The sequence below is a fragment of the Chelonoidis abingdonii genome, chromosome 3 (genome assembly GCF_003597395.2).
Source record: "Chelonoidis abingdonii isolate Lonesome George chromosome 3, CheloAbing_2.0, whole genome shotgun sequence".
In the NCBI taxonomy this organism is placed as follows: Eukaryota; Metazoa; Chordata; order Testudines; family Testudinidae; genus Chelonoidis; species Chelonoidis abingdonii.
In genome coordinates, this window is record NC_133771.1 from 140,171,301 (window position 1) to 140,194,182 (window position 22,882).

The following is a 22,882-nucleotide window of genomic DNA, read 5'->3' on the forward strand; positions in this document are numbered from 1 at the left end:
CTGTTGTTGCTGCTACACAAGTCAAAAATTATTGGACATATTTAATATCTGTAGGGGCTTAACTAATGGCATGAAAACAGCTCAGTTCATTTTAATTCCAGTTGAAAGTGCTATGGATTTTACTGTGAAAATAAAGAAAAGATATAACATGGGAAAATGAGAGCTGGTACATATGAGAACCAAGAAGAACTAAATTAAAGTAGGGTGAAAAACAGTGGCTTATATAGAAAAGTATTTTCATGTTGCAGATTGTCTACACAGCAGTGTTCATATATTTTTCTGTATAGTTATGACCATGTATCTCCCTTGGGGAGTTTACAATCTAAATGAGACAAAACTGCAAGTGATTAGATTAGGAGCAATTGGAGGGAAAGTGGTTACAAAAACAAATAATGGGACCAAATTCTGCCCTCATTCACATCCAGGTAACCCTATTGCCTTTAGTGTGAGGTTGCCTAGATGTAAGAGGGGGCAGAATTTAGCCCTGTAACTGCTTCTGTGGTGAATGTAATTTCTTCGTTTTACTTTTTAAAGAGAGAAAGTTAAGGTACAGGAACAGCCGCAAATGGCACTGGAGAAGTGAACAACAGAATGCTAACTGAAAAATGAGTTGATAGACCAAACCCAAAAAACTGCTATAGGTATTGCATAAACAGCCTTTTATCTGTATTTGTATCAAATGAATGATTTATTACCCAACACCACAGGTGGCAGTGTATACAAAGACAGTGCAACGTGATTATTTACAGGAATTTTCAGCCTGACATGCACATACACTATCATGAGGTGTTTTAATATTTCCAAAACGTTATCAAGCTGAATAAATATTCCCTGCCCCAAAAGTTCATTTTACATAAAAATATAATATTGCACTTTTTACAAGAACAGCTATTTTGCATATCTGAGATTTATAACAAATGGAATGCTGCTTTTTAAAAGTAAGACTCCATGAGCAACATCCCATATTTAAATTGGGGAGCAAGTAAAAGCTTCCAAAACAAAAAAGTTTTAAATGAAGCATATCACCTCAACATGAACCAAAAAGCTTCTCCGTTTGTATTTGGGATATGAAAAACATGATTAAAGCCAGCTTGTAAAATGTACCTGCAATATATGCATTTAAAATATTTAAATTCATACAGTATGCAGCCATTTGCTTATTCTTCACTGGTCCAAGAGATCTATTTTCAGAATCTGAACTGTGGGAAGATCCTTGTACTTAACCTATAAAGTTTTTGGAAAATCTAGACATTAAAAGATGTACACTTGGAATTTTCATAACAAATGTACAGATTGTGTGTATATTATGATTTGCCGGTATCTATACATATTTTGTCTTTATCACCAGGTGACAAATTATAGATCTTATAGTACAGTGTTTTGCAAGAGGATAAATACATGCAATGAGTAAAAATATAGCCATTAAAATCTATATGGTAGAAGTGGAATGTGTAAGTGATTTAAGGGAAAAAATAGGTTTAAACTACGTAATGGGTTTCTGTGGCATTCCTGGGTTGTAACTTTTTTCCCCTAATGGAGGAATATGTAATTATGCTCAGCTGATATTGGCTTTCCAAATATTTAAGTTATTGAGTGTGTCAGTCCTGTGTGGAGCATGCTACAAAAATTCACCTTCAAATTCAGTTGAGAGATTGTGAAGTATTAACTCCTGACCTGAATGCATGTTCCTTTTTCAAAGATTAGCACCTAGGAATAAGTATCATATTTGCACTGTGTGTGTGTAAACTTTTCTGAATGATCTGACATATGATGAACACTGATTAGTCAAGCAGTTATGGTCTTATTCAAACATTTTACATGTATTTAACTCGCACATGGCACTAAATGAGAGCAGATGATATCTGCACTGTTTTCTTTGCATTTTTGAACTCTGAAATGTATGCTAAATATATTCTTAGATTCATAACAACTAACTAGTGTTATGCATTTGTGCAATTTACAGTTAGATGAAAAAAACTTGTTTAACTATTGCTTCATGATGCCATGAGGTGTCTGGTTGTTATTAAAACACAGACACATTGGTTTCTGTCTGCTATAGGACTATTGTCCTATGAGAGCTGAAAAGACAATTAGCAAAAAACTATGGAATATCAGGGAATAACAGAAGTTCAGTTTTTAGCATTATGACATACCATAAAATGGTTGGTGCACAAAGCACCTACTGAGCTATTTGCTTCTCCAAAAAAGCAGTTTGGAATCCTCCATGTTTAAATTTTGGGGGTACTAATGCTAGACCCAATTGGACTGTACTGACTGATCAGATACACACATTGTCAATCTTCTTATAAATATTTAAGAGATTTTTAATGCCATTGGTACTTTACAACACAAAGAATAAAAGGGAAAAAGTCACCACTAGTGATTCAAGATTTGGAATACTTGTGTTCAAGAAATTATTTAAAAAAATACTATTACATTTTACACTGCAGCATTTCAGCTTGTTGGTTAGAGCATGTGTGTGCCACGTTGCTTGTATCAGAGTATATAAAACCAGAACTTCCTTTGTAACCTTGATATGGTCTAAAATTTGGGGCATGCATATACACATTTTACAATAACCTCAGACTGATGTATGCTTTCATCAACTCACTTGTTTTAAAGAACTTCAATACATTTCAAAATCCAATTAAACAACAGAGGTTCTATGATCTACTCTGGATTTGAAGTGCTTCAGAGATATGGTGATTTAACAGCATGAAGAGTCATCAGCCAGCTGCATAGCTGCTAAGGAATGAGTAGAACATGGGTAGTTTCAAGCGCTGCTGGTCCTTGCGACACCAAGCTATAACAGTTCCTTCACTATTTGCTGTGTACAAGTGATGACCATCACAGGAAAATGTAAGGCTGAAAAACAACAAAAATCTAATTTTTATATCATATTTAGCAAATGATACTATTTAACTGAAAATACTAGAGGAGATACTTTTTAAAAAAGACAAGTACAACATAACTGCAACCAACACAAAAATCAGTGGCTTGCCTTCAGTGAGGCAAGTTCCTATGAATGTATAATTCTAGTGCTGTGTGCACATGTGGGCATGGACAATACCTGCTTATTCAAACTGCAATTCAAGGTGTCAGTTACAAACTTTACTGCCATAAACTTAACTTAATGCCCAGTCTATTTGTTTTTCTCTTTGTCACTTCAAATACAATCTGCTGTGCTGCTCCTGCTGTCACTTCCTGGGTGGAACTATCTCTAGCAGAGAGTGTTCACAGTGCAGGGTCCATGCCCCTGAAACCTGCTCTCAGGTGGATGGCCAGAATCAGAATCTGGCAAATTTCACGGGATAAGGTTTTTTTGGTTTGTTTTTTAAGGCAGGCATTTCCTGATTTTACCACCATAGCAAGTAAATCCACCAGTTCTTGCTAATTGTTTTATTTCAAGAGACTTAAAAAAACAGAAACTTGTACAAGAGTTCTTGTTTCTAATTACTGTGAGGTGCTGCTGAGATGATGGTTGGTACACATTAAATTAAGAATGACTAAATTAACTTGATGCTGAGATCACAGGTTAAATCTGAGACCCCATTACAAATGTGAAGAGAATTATGAATCTATACAAAGCTGTCAGGTGGGAGTTCACTTCCAGACATACACACACACATTCAGAATCCCTAATTACACATTTGTACTGCAGAACCCAAGTGTTTAGTTTGCTGTATTGACTGCAATTTAAAGAACTCATTGCGGGTAGCAATGCCTCTCGTGCTCTATTAGTATCCTAACACAACTAATGTCAAAATAATCATTTTCCTCTCTATTTAAAAAGTAATTTTCTGGATTAACCAAAACTAGTTTCTAAATAAATATAATTGATACCGTATCCCAATTTTAAAAAAAGGATTTCTGTTGCTTAGAAGAGCAAGTCAGTATTTCAGAAACCACTATTACCAGGGTCTGGTAGCAGTGGTAAGTGTTGGCTTTAAACAGGGATCACTGTAATATGTTTTAAAATGTTGCTTCAGTAATGGGCACAAATATAAAGTTCTTGTAATAAAATGTTACTGTGTTACTATTTAATAATTAGAAATTTAGGGCATGATCCTGCAAGTCCTTCTGGCAAGGAAATTCCCATTGAGAGCATCCTTTAGTGGGAATTTGGGCCCCAGTTCTGCAAACACTTTAGCATGAGCGTAGCTCTTACACAACTGATCAATGAGACTCGTGTGCAAAATTATACAGGTGCTTAACTGTTTGGAGGATCTGCGCTTTTTTGTGCCAGCTAGGGGGAAGGGTGAGGCAGAAACACACAGCAACAAAATAAAGCCACACAAGTCATTTACTACTGAAGCTCATCCTATAACCATTTAAAATCTGCTAAATTGAAAGTAAAAAGATAACTTGTCAAATTAGGAATTATAATATGAAAATCCTGGGGAAAAATATGAACTTTGTTTTAAAAGACAAATGAGCAAGCATTCAAGTTTCGGTCTGTGTTTATCTCATCATGCTAGCAGCTGAGAATAGTTATTACTGTCATGTTACAATGTATTTGTGCTCATTTTATTTTCATGGGGAACAAGTAGGATTCTGTGCCTGTTTTCAGATAGTTTTGTTCATCCACTTCCCCCATTTGTCAGTGTCTTCAAAAGTTGAGATTTATTTTTAAAGGGAACTTGAATTCTTTTTATGCGACAAATTTTTTTTTTTTTTACCTTACAATAGGTTTATTTGATTTAGGAAATGTAATTTCCCGCACAGGTTTCAAGTCCCAAGTACTCCACAGCCTGAAAGAAAGAAAATAGTAATTATTTTCTCCATATTCTACTTAACCTAAATATTTAGGAATAAATACAAGTTTAATTTTAGAAACTGCAAACAGTTGAACAGCTAGTTCAACTTTTTGTAAAAGCAGAATATTAGCATGATTTTAAGACTGCATACAGTCTCAAAACAAAAACAAACATTGATTTTATGTTTTTATAAGTGTTTATCAGCAAAATACTTTAAGAACTTAAGGAGAAGAGTGTATGCTCTTACCTTACAACCCCATTTTCTAGCCCCCCTGCAATAACATTGATGGACACTCCTTCCGGCTGGTTAGAGAAAGCAACAGAGCATATGATTTCCCTGCAGTGAACATGTCCTACAAGATCACCATTTACTGTCCAAAGTCTCAGATCACTGCCCCCTCCAACTGTAATACAAAGTAAACCACAAACATTACAAGATAATCTAGACTATTTGAATAGCCTATGTCATTTAGCTTTCAAGGCCACATCAGCAAGAGAGCAGTGTAGTAAAGATTAAAACGGATTCAGATCAGAAAGCTGTACAAATACTGTACCATAGTTATTTTCTCTTTTTACCATATTGTTTGTATAGGCAAACCCCCACAAAATTAATATGATTTATAATATAAGCCCTAGCACTTTAGCAGTAAGGAAGCTATATAAACAAACATTCTACTCACCATATGACTTTTTGAAAACGCTAGTTTTCACGTTGGCAGGTCACAGTAAAAGGCGAAAGATTTATATTTCTCTCTCTCAAGGTTTACCTCAGTCTGCTAACGTGTTCACACTAAAACTGCTGTGTCTTTACTAGGATTCTACCTCTTGTTAATTGCCCTATGTTAGCTAACACAAGGTAAGAACACACCATTTTTTCCTAGTGAAGACAAGGCCTGAGAGTGGTAGAGATAAAGGAGACGAATATCTCAGGCTATGTCTACACTGCACACCTTACAACGGTGCAGTTGTGCCACTACAGCTGCATCACTGTAAGGCATGCAGCGAAGCCGCTCTTTATCACAAGGAGAGAGCTCTCCCGTAGACAAAATAAAACCAGCCACAATGAAGAGTGGTAGCTTCGTCGACGGGAGAGCAGCTCCCGCCAACAGAGTGCTGTCCGCACCGGTGCTTTTTGTTGTTAAAACTTGTGTCATTTGGGGTGTTTTTTTTTTTTTCACACCTCTGAGCGACAAAAGTATTAACAACTAAAGTAGAGTGTAGACAAAGCCTCAGATTCAGTCTCTGACCTGCCCCTGGAATGCTAAGCCCATGTATTGTGTTTCTGCAATTGCCAGAGGTCCTAACCTTCAATCATCCTTTAATATAATAACTGACTTGTGCTATCTTGCAAGATTTTTATTTACACCCCTGATTTTGAAAGGCTAGAATGGTATTTGATCCATCTCACTCTACATGGGAATACAGTAAGGAAGGAAGAATGAAAGCAGCTTCCTGAAGAGACCTTAGAAGCCTCTCCTTCATAGTAGGAGTTCAGCACTGAGAACCAAGACATTATATATAGAGGACTAGACCCAAACATTGGAAATAAAGTGAATGTTGGGACAACAAACTGCTTGGTGCCATATGGATTGTAAAATTAATCTGTTTATCTTACCTACCTCCAGTGACGGGGGAGAAAATTAGAATCAGACAAAAAAAGGAGAGGCGCATGTTGTCCAAATGACGACCTCAAAGTAACATTAACTACACAAGATAGAAAGAGTAATAAAAGGTAATGGTGCTGTTCAGCGTGCCTCTTCTTACAGAAACAAATATAGTGCTGTTGCATGTGTATACAATAAGTGTCAAATCATCATGCACCTTAAGCTACTTCTAACTGCCCATGTGAAAATTTGACCTAATATCCAAATACATGATTGGGGATGTGTGAGGAGGAAGAACAATTAAGAAAAGCTGTTTTGTGCCATTTGGCTGCGGAGTCAGGGACTTCCTGGGAAAACGCACTGCAGGGTTCCAAACTCCCTAGAGTTCTGCATTAACAATAAATGCCTACACTTTCTTCTGGAGGTTTTTTCCTTAAAAACACCAAACAAAAACACAAACTACTGTACATAATTTTTCTGGTTCCAGTCACAGCAAGACCACACATGCTTTTCCTGTTTGCTTTGAGTTACTAAGTAATGAATTCTTTGTTAATATAGCATATGTGGTGCCTCAGTATAGTTCATGTATCAACGGACATCTGAATGCTCCAACAAGACTGTAGTTTTAGCAAATGTAATTTTGCTTTGTATAAGTAAAACTCCTTAGGAGGATACAGTATCTTGGAAAACAAGTCACTGCTATCATGAAAGTAATTAACAGAATTTGAATCTCTCAGGACTCAAATTTCCAAATCTTTAAAAAAAAATCAAAATATTACACATGCAGTCCTGTCAATCACTTACACCTGCATATCTGTAACTACAAAAAAGATATACACATCATACTGTATATAGAAATAAGAAGTTACTGACTTGATCAGTTGGCTGCTGAAATGATTCAAGTCACATGACAAACCATTGCACTGGTAAAGTTGGTTCATCTTTAAATCTGGTCTATAAATGTGGATAGGTTATTCATTCATGATACCATACATACCTGAATCACAAACTGTTGCAATATCACCTGTCATTTCACTAGCAGAGACTGCTGTCACAGGACTCTTGTGTCCAGCAAGACTTTGGACATAGCACAGCCTACAAAGAATAAAACATCTCTAAATAACCTGCAGTTTAGCTTCAGGAAACCAAAACTGAGTTTTGGTTTCACACAAGATTAAAATACCTGGAAAGTAATAATCTGAAATGATTATTTTACACTAAGATTTTTAAAACAGTTAGAAAGTAAGCATTTTTAGGCTAGCCAAGGAAATTATATTTGTACCTATTCAAATCCCAGATGATGCAGGTTCCATCCTTGCTTACACTTATCATTATACTATATGGTTTGCAGACAAATAAGCTGGTTATCTCTGCTGTGTGACCATATAGATGTACTTGAGATTCCATTTCTATCTCGGAATGCTGAAAAATAATAATATTAAAAGGAGACCTGAATTAAACACATCAACTTATTTATTTTGGAGGTGTGGCTTCCATTGTTTTCAATTGGATCAATATGTATAGATCTTAGGGAATGAACTGGCAGTCCATGATTAAATGCTTCACATCTTCAGTTCAGATGCTTTTTGTAGGACTTTTACAGATGCAAATACATTGCTGACATGAGTATTTGGAGTAAGACATTAACTGTGAAAGGCACTACATTCTCCTACTTCTCCCACACACAAGCTCCGAGAAGAAGTCGTGTGGCTGGCTGTTTTCCAAACACGTTATGTCAGTAGCTCAAACAGAGATGGCAGCTAGATCTCCATATTTCAGTTTGGACTGGCTGGAGAGGAAATACTGGGGGTTGAGAAACAGTCAATGACAATGACCAGCACTTTTAAAAAAAAGTTAACAAAAACCCCAAGATACTGGGAACATATTGAACCAGTGCCAAGTCCTTAGATGGGGCTTAACTAGGTGTTAAATAGGTGTGAAATGTGAAGCTTCGCTCTAATACAGAAATTGTCAAAAATTAAATGCCAAAGAGAAGATGAAACTGCTAAGCATAAGTGCTAGTTCTTGTGTTTTATTTCAATGCAATTCCTCAGACTTTTTAAAAATCATCCTCTAAATTAGAAGAGTTTCTTAATCAGAATGATAATTGCCCAGTTAAGAGAAGTCCAGTGTACAAGGAGATTGGAATAATGTTTATACAAGAAAGGTAAAAGTCTCTCTGCTACAATGAATTTTCCCATAGCTCTTCTTTACTACCTCAAAGCACAGTAACAAACAATCTAGGAATTTGGAAGAGGAAATAGGGCATACAATAGCTCTACTAAAAGATGAAAAGAGTCATCATAGAACAGAAAAGGAGAAAGAACTGGTAATAGATTTCACTCACAACATGCTAGTTATATATTCTCTATCATTATCTGAGCAACAAATAGCAACATCCATCTCTGTGCTAGTTATATTGATTACTAGTCAGGACAAGATTGACCTTTAATAATCATAACATTTAGAGATGTTTTCTTGTGACTGGTTAGGTGAAACAACAAACATATCCTCCTACTGTGTACTATAATACTTGCTGATAAGAATATCCTGTCTCTACATCCCCTCAGAGTAATGTTCATACTATTCATAGAAGTATGGTCTGCCATTATTTTAGAATTTTAAGAACAGAACTAAAACAAGGTTTTTAATGGGAAAAGCGTCAAGCCAAGATTAATTTTTCTGCCTCATCTTTCCACTTCCCCCCATCTAATTTGTCTGTTTTGTCCACCTTTTGCTGACACCTACATCTCTGGGACAGAGATTCTCTGTTATTTATCTCTATTGTCCCTATCTCAATGGGGCCCAATCCTAGATTAGAGTTTCAAGGCACCATCATAATACATAGTACAAAATGATAGTAATGGGAAAGAATGGAACTCTAGGACCAGATAATTTAATTTATTTGTGCTAATAAATCATGCAACTATGACTTTTCATGCTATCCTCTATGCCTGAAACTACTTGTAAGTACTATGTGCCATGGAAGCTCTCGCCTCCTCCTTCAAATCTCTTAAGACTCATTTCTTCCATCTATCCTTCCAATGCTGATGTCCACTTCACTACACTAATATAAACACTCCACTCACAATAAAATATTTTTAAAGTGGCATAGATATAAAAATAAATTGATTTAAAGTTGGTCATATATTTAAAATGCCCTCTGTGTGTTAGACTGGATGGCTGAGGTTAAGGCACTAGAGTGAGGGATTATACAATAATCACCACACAGTTTCATCTATTCTCTCAAAAGGATATACAATAGTTTAAAATGCTTCCCTCTCTTTTTTGCAAGAAAGCCCCAGATAGATTAGGAACAACTGAAGTGGAACAACCCGCTTGCCCAACATCCAGAACCTCTTGGCTGAAGCCTTGTAAGGGTAGTGATTTGAGTGACTTCTCATAACAGTATTTTAGTGGGTTTTGGATGACAGACATTGACAATGCCTGGGGAAAAGTAGCAGACAAGTGCAGTTTGTCTGGACTTTTTCGAACACAGAAATACGGGTCACTAGAACTCTGAAAGCAAGGCTCTCAGACTCCTATGTCTGTCCAGTAGCAACATCATACCTGTCTCCTTGCTTTAATGATTTACACATGAAGATTTGCCCTGACTGACACTTCCTGTACTGCATTTATAATAGGCTGTTCCACTACATCAGCACTCAGCTAGGGGGCTGACTACAGAACAGATGCTAGTAAGCATGCTGGCATTCCCTATAGTCCTGTCTCAAGCAACTAAACAACAGATGCTACAAAATTGGCAGCAAGGTCATGTTGCCTGAGGTATACAGAAGTGTCAGTGCTGAGGGTTTCAGCAAACATGATCTCACAAGAGGACACCTGAGGAGCAAAGCAAAGAACTTCTATTCGCAGTTCTAAAGTGCCTTACAGCTGTCAAATACAAATTGCTAGTTTCTTTATTAGCATTTTTAAAACAAGTATTCTGTACAAAAGTATATTTCCTATTTTAGTTACCAAAAATGTAACCGATATTGCTTGGGGCTTTAAAAATTAATTGATCACAGTGGGTGGGCTTTCCTAGTGTGTGTGGGGGACTTGAGCCACGAATTTATGCAAAGTTTTAAACTTGATGCAGTGGAATCCTCTTCAATCTGCAGACAGCACTTAGGCCTCTGTTGCTGCTCCTAGATTTATCAAGCAAAAGCAACACAACACAATACTGTGGCCAGTTTAAGTGCTGCTATGCAGAACCCTGTGGCCTAAGATGGACTGTCAAGAAGTGTGTCAGCGATTTGCTACTTCTTGGGAAAAAGTTACAAACTACTGAAGAGGCTGATGCTGGAGTTATTCACAGAAAAGACAACTTAAAACAGAAGGTAAAATCCTGGCTCCATTACAGTTCCATTCTATTTTATACCCTCGTATCTGAGCATCTTCCATCAATGCATGAAGCGATATGACTCACATCTGTCACACCTTATTTAGTCTCATCACTGGGGAAAAGGTGTGCAGGGGAGTCTTTTGGTAAGGATTTTTTTTTAAAATTATTTAATACATGAAGTTATATGTCTATCTGAGAAAAGGCAAGGTCAGAGAAGCATGCCTTGCACTTAGAGCAGAATGTGGTAAGGTTTGCAAGAGTCTTTAGTTCCTGTATGAGTTTGTGCCAGTCTCTTACTGGCCCCCAAGAAAGTTCTGTCTTCCGCACAAATGGGCTTTAACCTTATTATAAAAAGCTCCATTGTACCACAGGACTAAAGCTGTTGATCATGGTCTTCATTCCAGAGCTTTAGGTAATATTTTCGATACTCTGGGCCCAGGCCACCAAGTGCCTTGAAGCTAAGGATCAAGACCTTGAACTTGACTTAATGTTCTGTGGTAAGCTAGTGTAGAGAATGGAGGACAGGTTTAATCTGTTTGTGGTAGCTAGTATATTGAGGTGTGCTGCAGGGTTCTGTACTAATTGGGGTTTCCAAAGTACTGAAGGCTTCATGCCCACATATACCACAATTAGATACTGCAGCCAAAAGATGATGAAGATGTGAATAACTGAATCCAGGTCACTGTTCATCAGGATGGGGGAGCATCTCCTAACCAACTGGAGATGATAGAAAGTACTACTTATGGATAGAGCTGGGCAAAGTTTTTGGGAAATAGTTTATTTGCTGAAAAATGCAGTTACAGTCAACACAAAAACTACTTACAAATTTTTGTCCTGTTCACCAAACAGTTTAGAATAAACAGCTTAGTGGTCAGGGCACTCACATACGATATGGGACATCCAAGTCTAGTCAATGCTCCAAGGACTATAATTATTCATAAGAAGCTTCAGTAAGATTCAGAAAGTCCCATACCTGAATATGACATAGTCCAGTGGTTAGGGCACTCACCTGAGGGGTGGGAACTCAATGTTCAAATCCTCTCCATGTCAGGGAGAAGAAGAATTGAACCAGGTGAGTTCCCTCACTACTGACCTAAAGAGGCAGCTTCCTCCTCCACCCGTCCCATTCCTATGTCAAAAGTGCCCCAAATTGAAACAAACTATTTCATCCCAGCTGTTCAGTTCTCTGACCAGACACCAAAAAATCTGTTTCCAGGTCAACCCAAAATGTGTTTTGTTTTTGCAGTTTTTTGGAAATCGCCAGCAAAATGAAAAATCTATTTATCTACCATAAGGCCACTGTGGAGAAACTAAATGAATTCTTTGTATTGGTCTTCACTGTTGAGGCTGTGAGGGAGATTCCCAAACCTGAACCATTCTTTTTGGGTGACAGATCTGAGGAACTGTCCCAAATTGAGGGGTCATTAGAGGTGGTTTTGGAACAAATTGATAAACTAAATAGTAATAAAAGTCTCCAGGACTTGATGGTATTCACCCAAGAGTTCTGAAGGAATTCAAATGTGAAATTGCAGGACTGCAACTATCATCTGTAACCTATCATTTAAATCAGCTTCTGTACCAAATGACTGGAGAATAGCTAATGTGATGCCAGTTTTTAAGAAGGGCTCCAGAGGTGACCCTAGCAACTACAGGCCAGTAAGCCTCATTTCAGTACCAGGAAAATTGGTTGAAACTATTGTAAAAGAAAGAACAAAAAATTGTCAACACAGATGAACATAATTTGTTGGGAAATAGTCAACATAGTTTTTGTAAAGGGAAATCATGCCTCAATCTACTAGAATTCTTTGAGAGGGGGAGGTCAACAAGCATGCGGACAAAGGAGATCCAGTGTATATAGTGTATTTAGATTTTCAGAAAGCCTTTGACAAGGTCCCTCACCAAAGGCTCTTAAGCAAAATAAGCAGTCTCATGGACTGGTAACTGGTTAAAAGAATAGGAACGAAGGGTAAGAAAAAATGGTCATCAGAATGGAGAGAGGTAAATAGTGGTGTCCCCCAGGGATCTGTACTGGGCCCAGTCCTATTTAACATGTTCATAAATGATGTGGAAAAAGAGGTAAACAGTGAGGTGGCAAAATTTGCAGATGATACAAAACTACTCAAGATAGTTAAGTCCCAGACAGACTGCGAAGAGCAACAAAAGGATCTCACAAAGCTAGGTGACCGGGCAACAAAATGGCAGATGAAATTTAATGTTGATCAATGCAAAGTAATGCACTTTGGAAAACATAATCCTAACACATACAATGATGGGGTCTAAATTAGCTGTTACCACTCAAGAAAAAAGTCTTGGAGTTATTGTGGATAGTTCTCTGAAATCATCCACTCAATGTGCAGCGGCAGTCAAAAAAGCAAACAGAAGTTTGGAATCAGCAAGAAAGGGATTGATAAGAAGACAGAAAATATCATATGACCTCTACATAAATCCATGGTATGCCCACACCTTGAATATTGCGTGCAGATGTGGTCGCCCAATCTCAAAAAAACATATATTGGAATTGGAAAAGGTTCAGAAAAAGGCAACAAAAATGATTAGGGGTATAGAACAGCTTCCATACGAGGAGAGATTAATAAGACTGGGACTTTTCAGCTTGGAAAACAGGCGACTAAGAGGAGATATGATAGAAGTCTATAAAATCATGAGTGGCACAGAGAAAGTAAATAAGGAAGTGTTATTTACTCCTTCTCATAATAGAAGAACAAGGGGCCACTAAATGAAATTAATAGGTAGCAGGTTTAACACACACAAGAAAGCATTTTTTCACGCAACGCACTGTCAACCTCTGGAACTTGTTGCCAGAGGGTGTTGTGAGGGCCAATACTATAACAGGATTCAAAGGGGAGCTAGATAGCTTCATGGAAGATAGGTCCATCAATGGCTCTCTGTTTACCAGAAGCTGGGATTGGATGACAGGGCATGGATCACTTGATGATAACCTGTCTGTTCATTCCTTTGGAGCACCTGCCATTGGCCACGGTCAGAGGACAGGATACTGGGCTTGATGGACCTTTAGTCTGCCCCAATATGGCTGTTCTTATGTTCTTATATTATTTGTCCGGCTCTACTGACAGATGGAGTGTATGCAACACATTAGCGTCAGCAAGGAATTCAAGTGCTCTCCTAAGCTACAGACTGAATTGACCAATTGTGGGTGTGCACTTTCAACTGAAGGAGCTCGCATTGTGGTTGCAAACTTTTCAAAGTACTTTCCTCTGCTCACCAGCATCATCTCTGTATTGCTTGGGCTCCACTTCAGCCAGCTTGTTCTTCACCCTTGAGCTGATCCCATCCAAGCACTGCACCATCTTGGTGTCTATGATATTGTTGTATGTGGTGAAGAATAGTCTGAACTTTGTGTTATCTGCATATTGCTGATACTTGAGTTCATGTTATCTGACCAGTTTGCCTGGTGGGTGAATGTAGATGTTCAACAGGCACTAGGACAAAATTGATTCCAGTTGGACTTCACAAGGGAGGCAGAGGTGCTACTTTCCCACCCCTGCTCATTGGATTGTCTCTCAAGGAAGGACTCAAGTCACTTCAGTGCATCATCGTGGACCCCTGCCACATCTCAGGCAAGACAAGTTGAGGTAGTGCATGGCTGACAGTGTCAAATGCTACAGAAACGTCCAGTGGAATGAGAATGGATGTCTTCCCTTTAGCCATCAATGCCATTAAACCTGTTTCAGTTCCATGACCTGGCCTGAATCCAGATTATGCCATGTCTAGAGTATTAACTTCAGTACAGACGCTCTCTGGGTTACGCAAGACCCGACTTACGGAAAAAAGTTCCATAAGCTAGAAGTAGGCTTTTCAAGTTGCGGAAGTTTTTGTGTAATGTACAGGTATACGACTTATGCAAGATTCGAGTTATGCAAGGCTTTTCGGAACAGAACGATTGCGTAAGTTGGAGGGCGTCTGTAAGGTGAGCTTGTAGTTGGAATTTGGCTAGCTTCTCTAAGCTTGCTTAGGAACAGGAGGTTGGACAAGACTCCCATTGACTTCAAGGGGGACAAGATTTACTCAGAGAATCCCCTTCTCCCTTCTACAGCAGTTAAGGAGGGTAAGGTGGAGATTCAAATTCATCAGCCATCTACTAGTCGGGGTGGATAGAAGAGCAATGTCCAGATATGGCACTTTGGTACCTGGAAAAGATACTGGAGTTTCTGTGAGAGGGACTGGCCTTCCCCTTTGTCAGGGTGCCCTGAGTAGTGGTATCCCCTCACTCTGATCTCTCATGTCTGCATCTGGACAGCAAATTTATTCCTTTGGACAGTAAATGTCTGGAGTCCTGATGCTGATGTACTAGTAACTAAGTACAGTCCTCAAACACAATAAAAATCAGCATTTGCTTTGAAAGTTAAATAGGGTGGGAAAGTCATTTATTTTTCTTTAAAGGTGGAATGGTGAGGAAGAGAGAAAAGTTGGGCACCATTCAAATGCTTATTAAAATGCAGAATTCAAAATTTAAATTATTGTCAAAATGTATTTGATAGGGTACTTTGAAAGCCTCTTTTAGTTAAAAAACCCTAAATAATACAAGGCAGTTTTAATAATATAAGTCTAGTTTTAAAGAGTGGAGTAAACAACAGCAAGAATATGTAATATAGCTAAATTCCTAATTATAAATCCTGTGTGATATACTTACCATATTGCTAGAAAATCTGTTCATATATGCTGTGATGACACCAGATTTGCTACCTGTAAAAAGCTGGCAACTGTCTGGTACCCAAGCACAACTTGTTACCTTGGAGAGGGGGAAAAAAAAAAAAAAAAAAGAGCCAGAGAAGATTAAGTACTATTTTAAATACATTCTATTTCATTATACTTAGCTATTTTATCAAATCTGTTTTTGTTGGTTTTCCTAAGAAAAACCATGTAATAAACTACTTTACCCAGAATGGAAGCCCAAGAGCAGTTTAATAGATCCGCAGCAAGTCATATGTTTTGCATAGTTAGAGTTAAAATTATGGGTGAAATTATGTGGTGCATCTCTAAGATACACAGCACAGAACTCTCAGCTCAAAGGGATGGAGGTATGTGTTAAGGTAACTTTCTGCCCTCCTGATCCTGGGCTGCTCTGCTGGCTGGAGAGGCCCCGCCATAATCTGGACAGTTCTAAGAGTCTGTGTAAGTTATGGCAGCCTCCCAGGGCTATGTACTTTGTCCCCATCCCTGATGCACCCCTCTTGCACATGCCCAAGTTAGGGTTTGCAAGGTGGTCTTTGGAAAATATTCTTACTGCTGTCCTTCATGGTACCTTTGCTGGAAGAATCATATCACAATCAGATGCAGGGCTTTCAGAGCATCTTTATGCAGTTCTGACTCTTAGGTGGTATAAAGAGGCCAGTGTGGGGTGAGGGTCTCACTCTGACTTTTTCCATTTTGTCTTTAATCAACATTTTTGACTGTAAAACTGTAGAACCAACAAGGAGGCACTTATTCCGCACCCCATACATACCAATATTTTAAGGCACCTATAATCTTCCCTACTCTTGTTCTCAGACTAGAAACAAATTGTTTGGAAAGTTCTACAAACTCATGATGACATATCCAATAATGATTTTTCTGCCAGGATAGAAGAGCAGAATCAGAAGCAGATTGAAGAGGAAAATTTAGTGGAGAAGAAAGAGGGATATTTGGTGGATGGAAATGGAGGAAGAACCACCAAAAAGGTATATAAAGGTTTTCTGGGGAGGAGGTGGGGGCATTTTGGAGAGCTTGGAGGGGCTTATCCAAAAATGGGTATGCCCCAGAAAACCAATGTGGCATTTAGCATAATTCCTAGGTAGACACAAGCAAAATACTAACCAGCAAAGCAAATGAGTGCAGCTGAGTTTAAACTTGGGATGCAAGTTTGTCTCCCCCACTCCATTACATGTTTTTTCAAGAACTGATTGAAATCCTTATGATCACATAATAAAGAATGCCATCAAGGACAAGGTGATGGTGACACTGAAAACGGGCTACAGAGCCTTACATCTCTGGCACTGGTTCAAGCATGAACAAGATAGCGAGCAACTAAAGACACTTATCTGATGGCATATATTAAGGGACCTACGGGATCCACCTTAGTTCCTACTGGATATGTGCCCATATCACACTGAGCATCCTGATGGCATTTTCAGAGACTCTAAGGATTACATGGGCATGGATGCTAAACCTTGCATTGTTAGAAACTGTTCCCCAAAAGTAAAGGTGCAGTGCACTGGGGTTAAAGTGATCAGGAATGGTGGTGGAAGGCTGTGCATGTTCTCTATTAAAAATATATTTCAGTTTTCAGTGATGTCATATAGAGCACCTTTTAAAGAAACATTAACTTTACAATCAGAAACACTTTAAAAGAGTTTTACCTGATGCAACTGTGAACTCTGTATAAAATTTATTGGAGGTTCACTTTGCTTGCTTTTTAGTCTTAAAATGTTATCAGCATATCCCCAACTCAGAATGGCTGACCACTGGATATCTGTACTGTGCATGCTTCTCACACCTGCAGGAAAGGCATTACATGTTGTGTGTCAAGTATGTTGTCACAGTTTCAGGGTTACTGCACCTTTGCTGCCCCCCCTCTCCAGTCTTCATTGAGGGCACCCACTTAAGCTTTTAGGCTTCCAGCCACCACCTGGTGCAGAGATTCAGGTCCCTACCCCTTCAGACTGGGGGTTTAAGCTTACAGTACCTCTGCACCTCACTGCAATTTCCCAGCAGGTCTGACTGGGATCCAGCACCTGTGGTTAACTCTCCAGGGGCTAAAGCAGTGTACACCAGCTACCAAACAGCTTTCACAAAGCAAACTGCATTTATACGCTTAGGGCAAAAGCATTACAAAAAAATATAAAAAACAATCAAAAAAGCTAGACACATACTAAAAGCTTACCAGAGGTCATCCCAATTCCCGTATAGGGCTCTGGTAGGTGCCAGTCTTTCAAACCACATAAATGGGTTTGCTCCCTTGGTCCCAAGTTCCTGTCAGCTTTTAGATGGATCAGGAACCAGAACCCAACTGGATAAGCAGCTGTTTCGTTAAACAGCTCAGGCCATTATTCTCCATCTCTGAGAACAGGTATCACCAGTCAATGGCCCTCTCCTCAAGGTGTAGCTTAAAATATCTGGATTTTTGCATAATGGGGGTTATGGAATTTACATTAACCACTTGCCAGGGATTCCCCAGGAAACCCATTTAAACACTTATTGTCCCAAAATTCATGTCTGGCAGGCACATTTCAACATAGTCATCTGAACTCCTTACACTTCCCAGGTCTCACAATGTCACGTGTGATTATATAATCGAGCATTTTGGCAGCTATATACAACATGCATCTTGCTTTATTAGGCTAGGATACAATGACCAAAGTTTTTAAAAATGGGTATCTCCAATTAGGCTCCTACATCCATCTTTAGGCTCCTAAATAAAGTGGCCTGATTTTCAAAAGTGCTGAGCATTAGAGCTCATTGACATTTTTCAAAGTCCACCATTTTGACAAGAAGTTTTCATGGATTGAATCTAGAGGGAAAAAAAATGTTTGTGAATATTTCTGTGTAAAGTAGGTGCTATTTTTTGACCACTTCTACTTGCTTCCCTGGGAAATCGCTGAGAATGAAACATTTCTGAAAGAGAGGCAACTTATTTTAGGTGCCTGTGGACTTCAGAGCCTAATTTGGTTCTTATTGTTGAAAATCCTGGCCAGTAAAATGCTTTGTACATATATCAATAGGCTTTAATTCCATTGAGTTAACCTGACAACAAAGCCTTCAGCCTTACAGTTCTACTTCTGTTTCCCTTACTCATCCTCCATTCCATCCTCCAACGACTATTCCTTCACTTCTCCCTCCTGCTGCTCTTCTACTCATCTACTTGTTCACCAACACTCTGCCCCTCTGGATACATTGGCAAAGTTACCTGCCTTTCCCTGTTGTTCTTCGAGAGGTGTTGCACATGTCCATTCCACTCATAGGTACTGACTCCGTGGGTATTCCAGGGCTGGAGCACCCATGGAAAAAAATTAGTGGGTGCTTAGCACCCACTGATGGCCAAGCTCCCACTCCCTCCAGCCAGAAGCCTTGCTGATCAACAGAAGGGGCAGAGCGGAGGTAGAAAGAGGCGGAGCGGGGTCTTGGGGAAGAGGGTGGGTGGGGACACCTGTGATTCCATGCTATGTGAGCGCATGCCCAGCACACTTTTGTCTGAGATTTTTTCCCTAAGCAGTACCGACTGGGACTGCTTGAATGCCCTCTGCTGCCATGCACCACTGCATGCAGGTATAAAGGGTGGAACCACTACCGACCCACTTCAGTTTTTTCTTACTTGAAAGGCTCTGATAGAGAGAAGGAGAAGGAGAGTAGGTAGTAGAATGAACATGTGCAACCCATCTCGAAGATCAACAATTATGGAAAGGTAGATAACAGTTTCTTCAAGTGATTGCACATATCCATTCCACTGTATGGGACTCTCAAACAGATCGATCTGGAGGTGGGCCTAAAGTCTATTTGAACAGTGATTATAGAACAGCAAGCCCAAATCTGGCATTATTCCTGGAATGAATGGCTATAGCAGTGGTTCCCAACTTTTTCATCTGGCAAGGACCGCGGTGGTCGAGCATCCACTGGAATGCCGCCGAATTTCAGCAGCATTTCGGTGGCGACGACTCTCGAGGATGTCGCTTGTCGACGGATGCTCGACCGCCGGCCAAGATGCAGACGCATTTAGATGCGCCGTGTTGGGGACCCCGGGGCTATAGTATAATGAGAAGCAAAAAGGTACATGGACAACAAGTTGTCCTTTTGCAAATGTCAGGAATAGGAACTTGTGCCCAGAAAGTCACAGGAGCTTAAGAGGAAACCAGGTGTCCACCACCATAATGAACAACTGATCATGACATCGAAACAATTTAGTCCAGCCCAGGTAAAAACACTACAGCTTTTCTGATGTCTAAAAATGGTGGAGCTTCTCTTCATCTCTGTGAGTATGAGGTTTTGGGAAGAACGGTGGTGAACAGATTGCCTGATAAATGTGAAAGTTGTAAACTATCTTTTTCAGGAATTTTGGGCAAGGGTGAAGGTAAACCTTGTCCTTACAGAAGGCTATATAGGGAGGCCCTACTACCAGTGTTCTCAACTTTTTAATGGAGGAATGAGGGAAGAACTTACTGTAGCAAAGCTATAATTCCTCCAACAACCATCATTGGTGGCAAGAAGGAACTGAGGAAATTTGGGGGCAGCTCTTCCCTTTATATCTGCACATAGTGCCATATAGCAGAGGGTGTTCATGTTCCCTGACAGATACTGCTCGGGGGGGGGAGGGGAGAAGGGGGAGAAGAGAGGAATCTCCAACAACCATGCGCTGGGCACGCACTCAGCTACAGTAGAAAGGACATATACAATCACTTGAAGAAGAATTGTGGGTTTCTAGAGTTCTGATATATTAAAAACACCAAGTTAAGTTATTTTAACGAAAATACCAAACTAATTGATAAGAATTCTTGAAATCCAGCACCTTTATTAAAAATTTACTTAATTCTATTTAAAATCCTTGGCAAAATAAGATTGCAAACTTGAGCACTCTGGTAGAGTATTAGAGTGGCAGTATAAACATCTAGCACGATTATGACTGGGCAACTAATTAAGATTTTCCAGTGTACAGGGTAAACATGAAACTGATTTCTGGGGCTTCCTTACCTTGCTCTTTACTGTATACCATCAAAAGGCAGAACTTTTGGGACAAACCACAGATGGCCCTAGTTGGCAGAGCCTGCAGAGAGCCAAACCTTTCTCCATGTGGCTGGCTGAAGCAAACAACTGGATCTGGAGCACTTGGGGAACCTACATATTCCCCCCACTTTAAACCTTTTATCCAAGGCAAAGGACTCTAGAACAAAGACAAATAAAACGCCAATTAAAATAGTCAGTGTAACAGAGCAATGGTATTTCATATGAGGAAAACGTCCATTATAAATAAGACTCCTATAAATGATCCTAGTCTTGTGGTGCTTTATTTGACTTTACTGTTGAAAAATAAAATTATGGAAAAAGGCAATTTAATGTCATATGCAAGATAGTAATTTCAAGTGAGTTCTGTTTATTCAGAGACAAGGTGGGTGAGATAATATCTTTGATTGTGCCAACTTATTTATTCAGTCAGTTATTTATGGGCTTGACTAGAAAACTGGTAACTTGCAGGGTTCAAGTAACAAAGTAAGGTGAAACATCAGTTTTCCATTTCTATAAACATGGGCCAAATTCCCGATTAGGTTTTAGAGAAAATAAGTGTCTGAAGTGAAGGAGGCATTTTCCCACAAAGAACACTAAACTAGACAAAATGTTGATACAGATTGTCCACCACCCCATATTTCAAACACTGGACCAAGAATTTACCATTCAAGGCATGTAACTAGCCAGCCAGCAAACAAACATTTAAGTGCAGTGCAAGTACAGGCATTCTCTTTGCTTCAAGAAAGACTGGTACAAATTTATTCTACTTTTTAATATATCAAATACCAAAAATTAAAATATATTACAATGTAATTTTGCATTATTTCACTAATATTATAGATTTTCCCCATAGTATAGCATTAACAGTGAGGTGCAATCTAGGGATTAGAATGCTCTAAAGCATTCTATATTGACAAAGACCAGACAGCTGACATGGTGGACTATACTGATCTAATATAAGAATTATATTCAGTGCCTCCTGCACAATCAGCTTATCTCAACGGTCCTGAATTTATTGGTCTCTCTCACATTTCAGTACTTTTATAGCTACAAAAGTGTCATTCTGAGCCCTGATATTTTTAAGTTTAAAATTATATTTTATGGGTACTTAAAGTCACTTGTATACTAAAATGGACAGATTGGATTTTTTTTAAATGGTTACTGGCAGAAACAAGAAAGTAATTCATTTGATAACCTTATTCAATACAAGAAACAAAACTAATTTGCAACTTTCACACGTGTATTTACACATGGAAATTAGAATGGTTGTTTTTCCATTAGTTCTTCCTAAATTTCAAGGGTGAGAGAAATGGTAATGAGGTTGTACTGAAAAATACTGACTCACAAAAGACAAAAATTATCCTACAATAACAGAAGAACTGCTTAAAAACTTCTTTACTTCAGTTTGCTTACTGACAAATATCAGATGAAAAAAAGCTTATTTTTCTTCTGCCCTAAATTTTGCAGAAGGTCTGAAGCAAAATGTCTTGAAGCTCATAGTCTACAGTTACAGATATTTACTAACCACAACACTTCCTACAGAAAGACACACGAGCATATACTGAAACAGATTTGCCTCAGGCATGACAGTCTATTTGGTGCTCTGTGGAGCAGAAAAAGCTCTTCCTTCCATTATGCAGAGAGAGAAGGAGAAAACTATTCCAGCCCAGCACCTTCCGCCCCCCACCATCCCCTACACAGTCTGGGAGTAGGGTCAGCAAGGATAGAAATTCACTGCCAGATAGTTCCTCCAGAAGCTTGGGCACAGCAAGTCATTGAGCCAGTTCTGCTCTAATCCACATAATCATGAAATGTCTTAAATGTGCAGAGGATATACTGCTAATGTTTTTCATTAATACTCTGTAAGTGCAGCCGTTTTGCTTAATTATTCAGATGTGTACATCAGGGTGCAGTAATTACAGCCTGTGAATGCTAATTGAGCAACCCTGTGAATCAAATTACATACTGGATATACTATTTCTTTAGCGTGCTCCCTGGTTTCTCTGAAAGCAAACTGCACTAATAACCCCATGGCAGCGGGAAGTTCTCCTTCTATTATGAGCCTGGACCCGGGTCTGCTGACATGCGCTGTGTGGAACAATTGACGAGGGGTTTGTCCATATGTTTTTATCATTGTTTCCAGGGCTCTTCTTTGAACTGGATCCTCAACAGCAGACACATCCATCCCAAAGTAGGTCTAAAATGTAAAACAGCAAACACAAAATCTAAGTAAAGTTATCTTTGAAAAAAGTTTCCCCAACTAAAATGGCACAAGCTTAGAGCCAGAGTCTTCAGCCCTTCTGTAATTGACTTCTGGATGCAAGAGAATTGCAGAACTACACCCTAAAGTGTTAAGGAAAACCATTATGAATCAAGGGGACTATATGATTGACACTTAAATACCCTATTTTACCATGAGCAATTAAATTCATAGACTCATAGGTCAG

General features: G+C 38.9%; 1 protein-coding gene across 3 annotated transcripts in view; it reads right to left on the reverse strand.

Annotated features, from left to right (window-relative positions):
- Positions 1–638: 638 nt before the first annotated feature.
- Positions 639–22,882, reverse strand: part of LYST (lysosomal trafficking regulator) — a 206,175-nt gene continuing 183,931 nt past the window's right edge. For all 3 annotated transcript variants that reach the window (XM_075064170.1, XM_075064168.1, XM_075064169.1), the window contains 9 exons: positions 22,402–22,632; positions 20,403–20,592; positions 17,081–17,217; positions 15,376–15,474; positions 7,644–7,783; positions 7,359–7,456; positions 5,005–5,161; positions 4,680–4,751; positions 639–2,865 (listed from right to left, as the gene is read on the reverse strand). In XM_075064170.1, the coding sequence (XP_074920271.1) occupies positions 2,727–2,865; positions 4,680–4,751; positions 5,005–5,161; positions 7,359–7,456; positions 7,644–7,783; positions 15,376–15,474; positions 17,081–17,217; positions 20,403–20,592; positions 22,402–22,632 (1,263 nt within the window). In that variant the 3' untranslated portion in view covers positions 639–2,726. The remainder of the gene's footprint in view (positions 2,866–4,679; positions 4,752–5,004; positions 5,162–7,358; positions 7,457–7,643; positions 7,784–15,375; positions 15,475–17,080; positions 17,218–20,402; positions 20,593–22,401; positions 22,633–22,882) is intronic.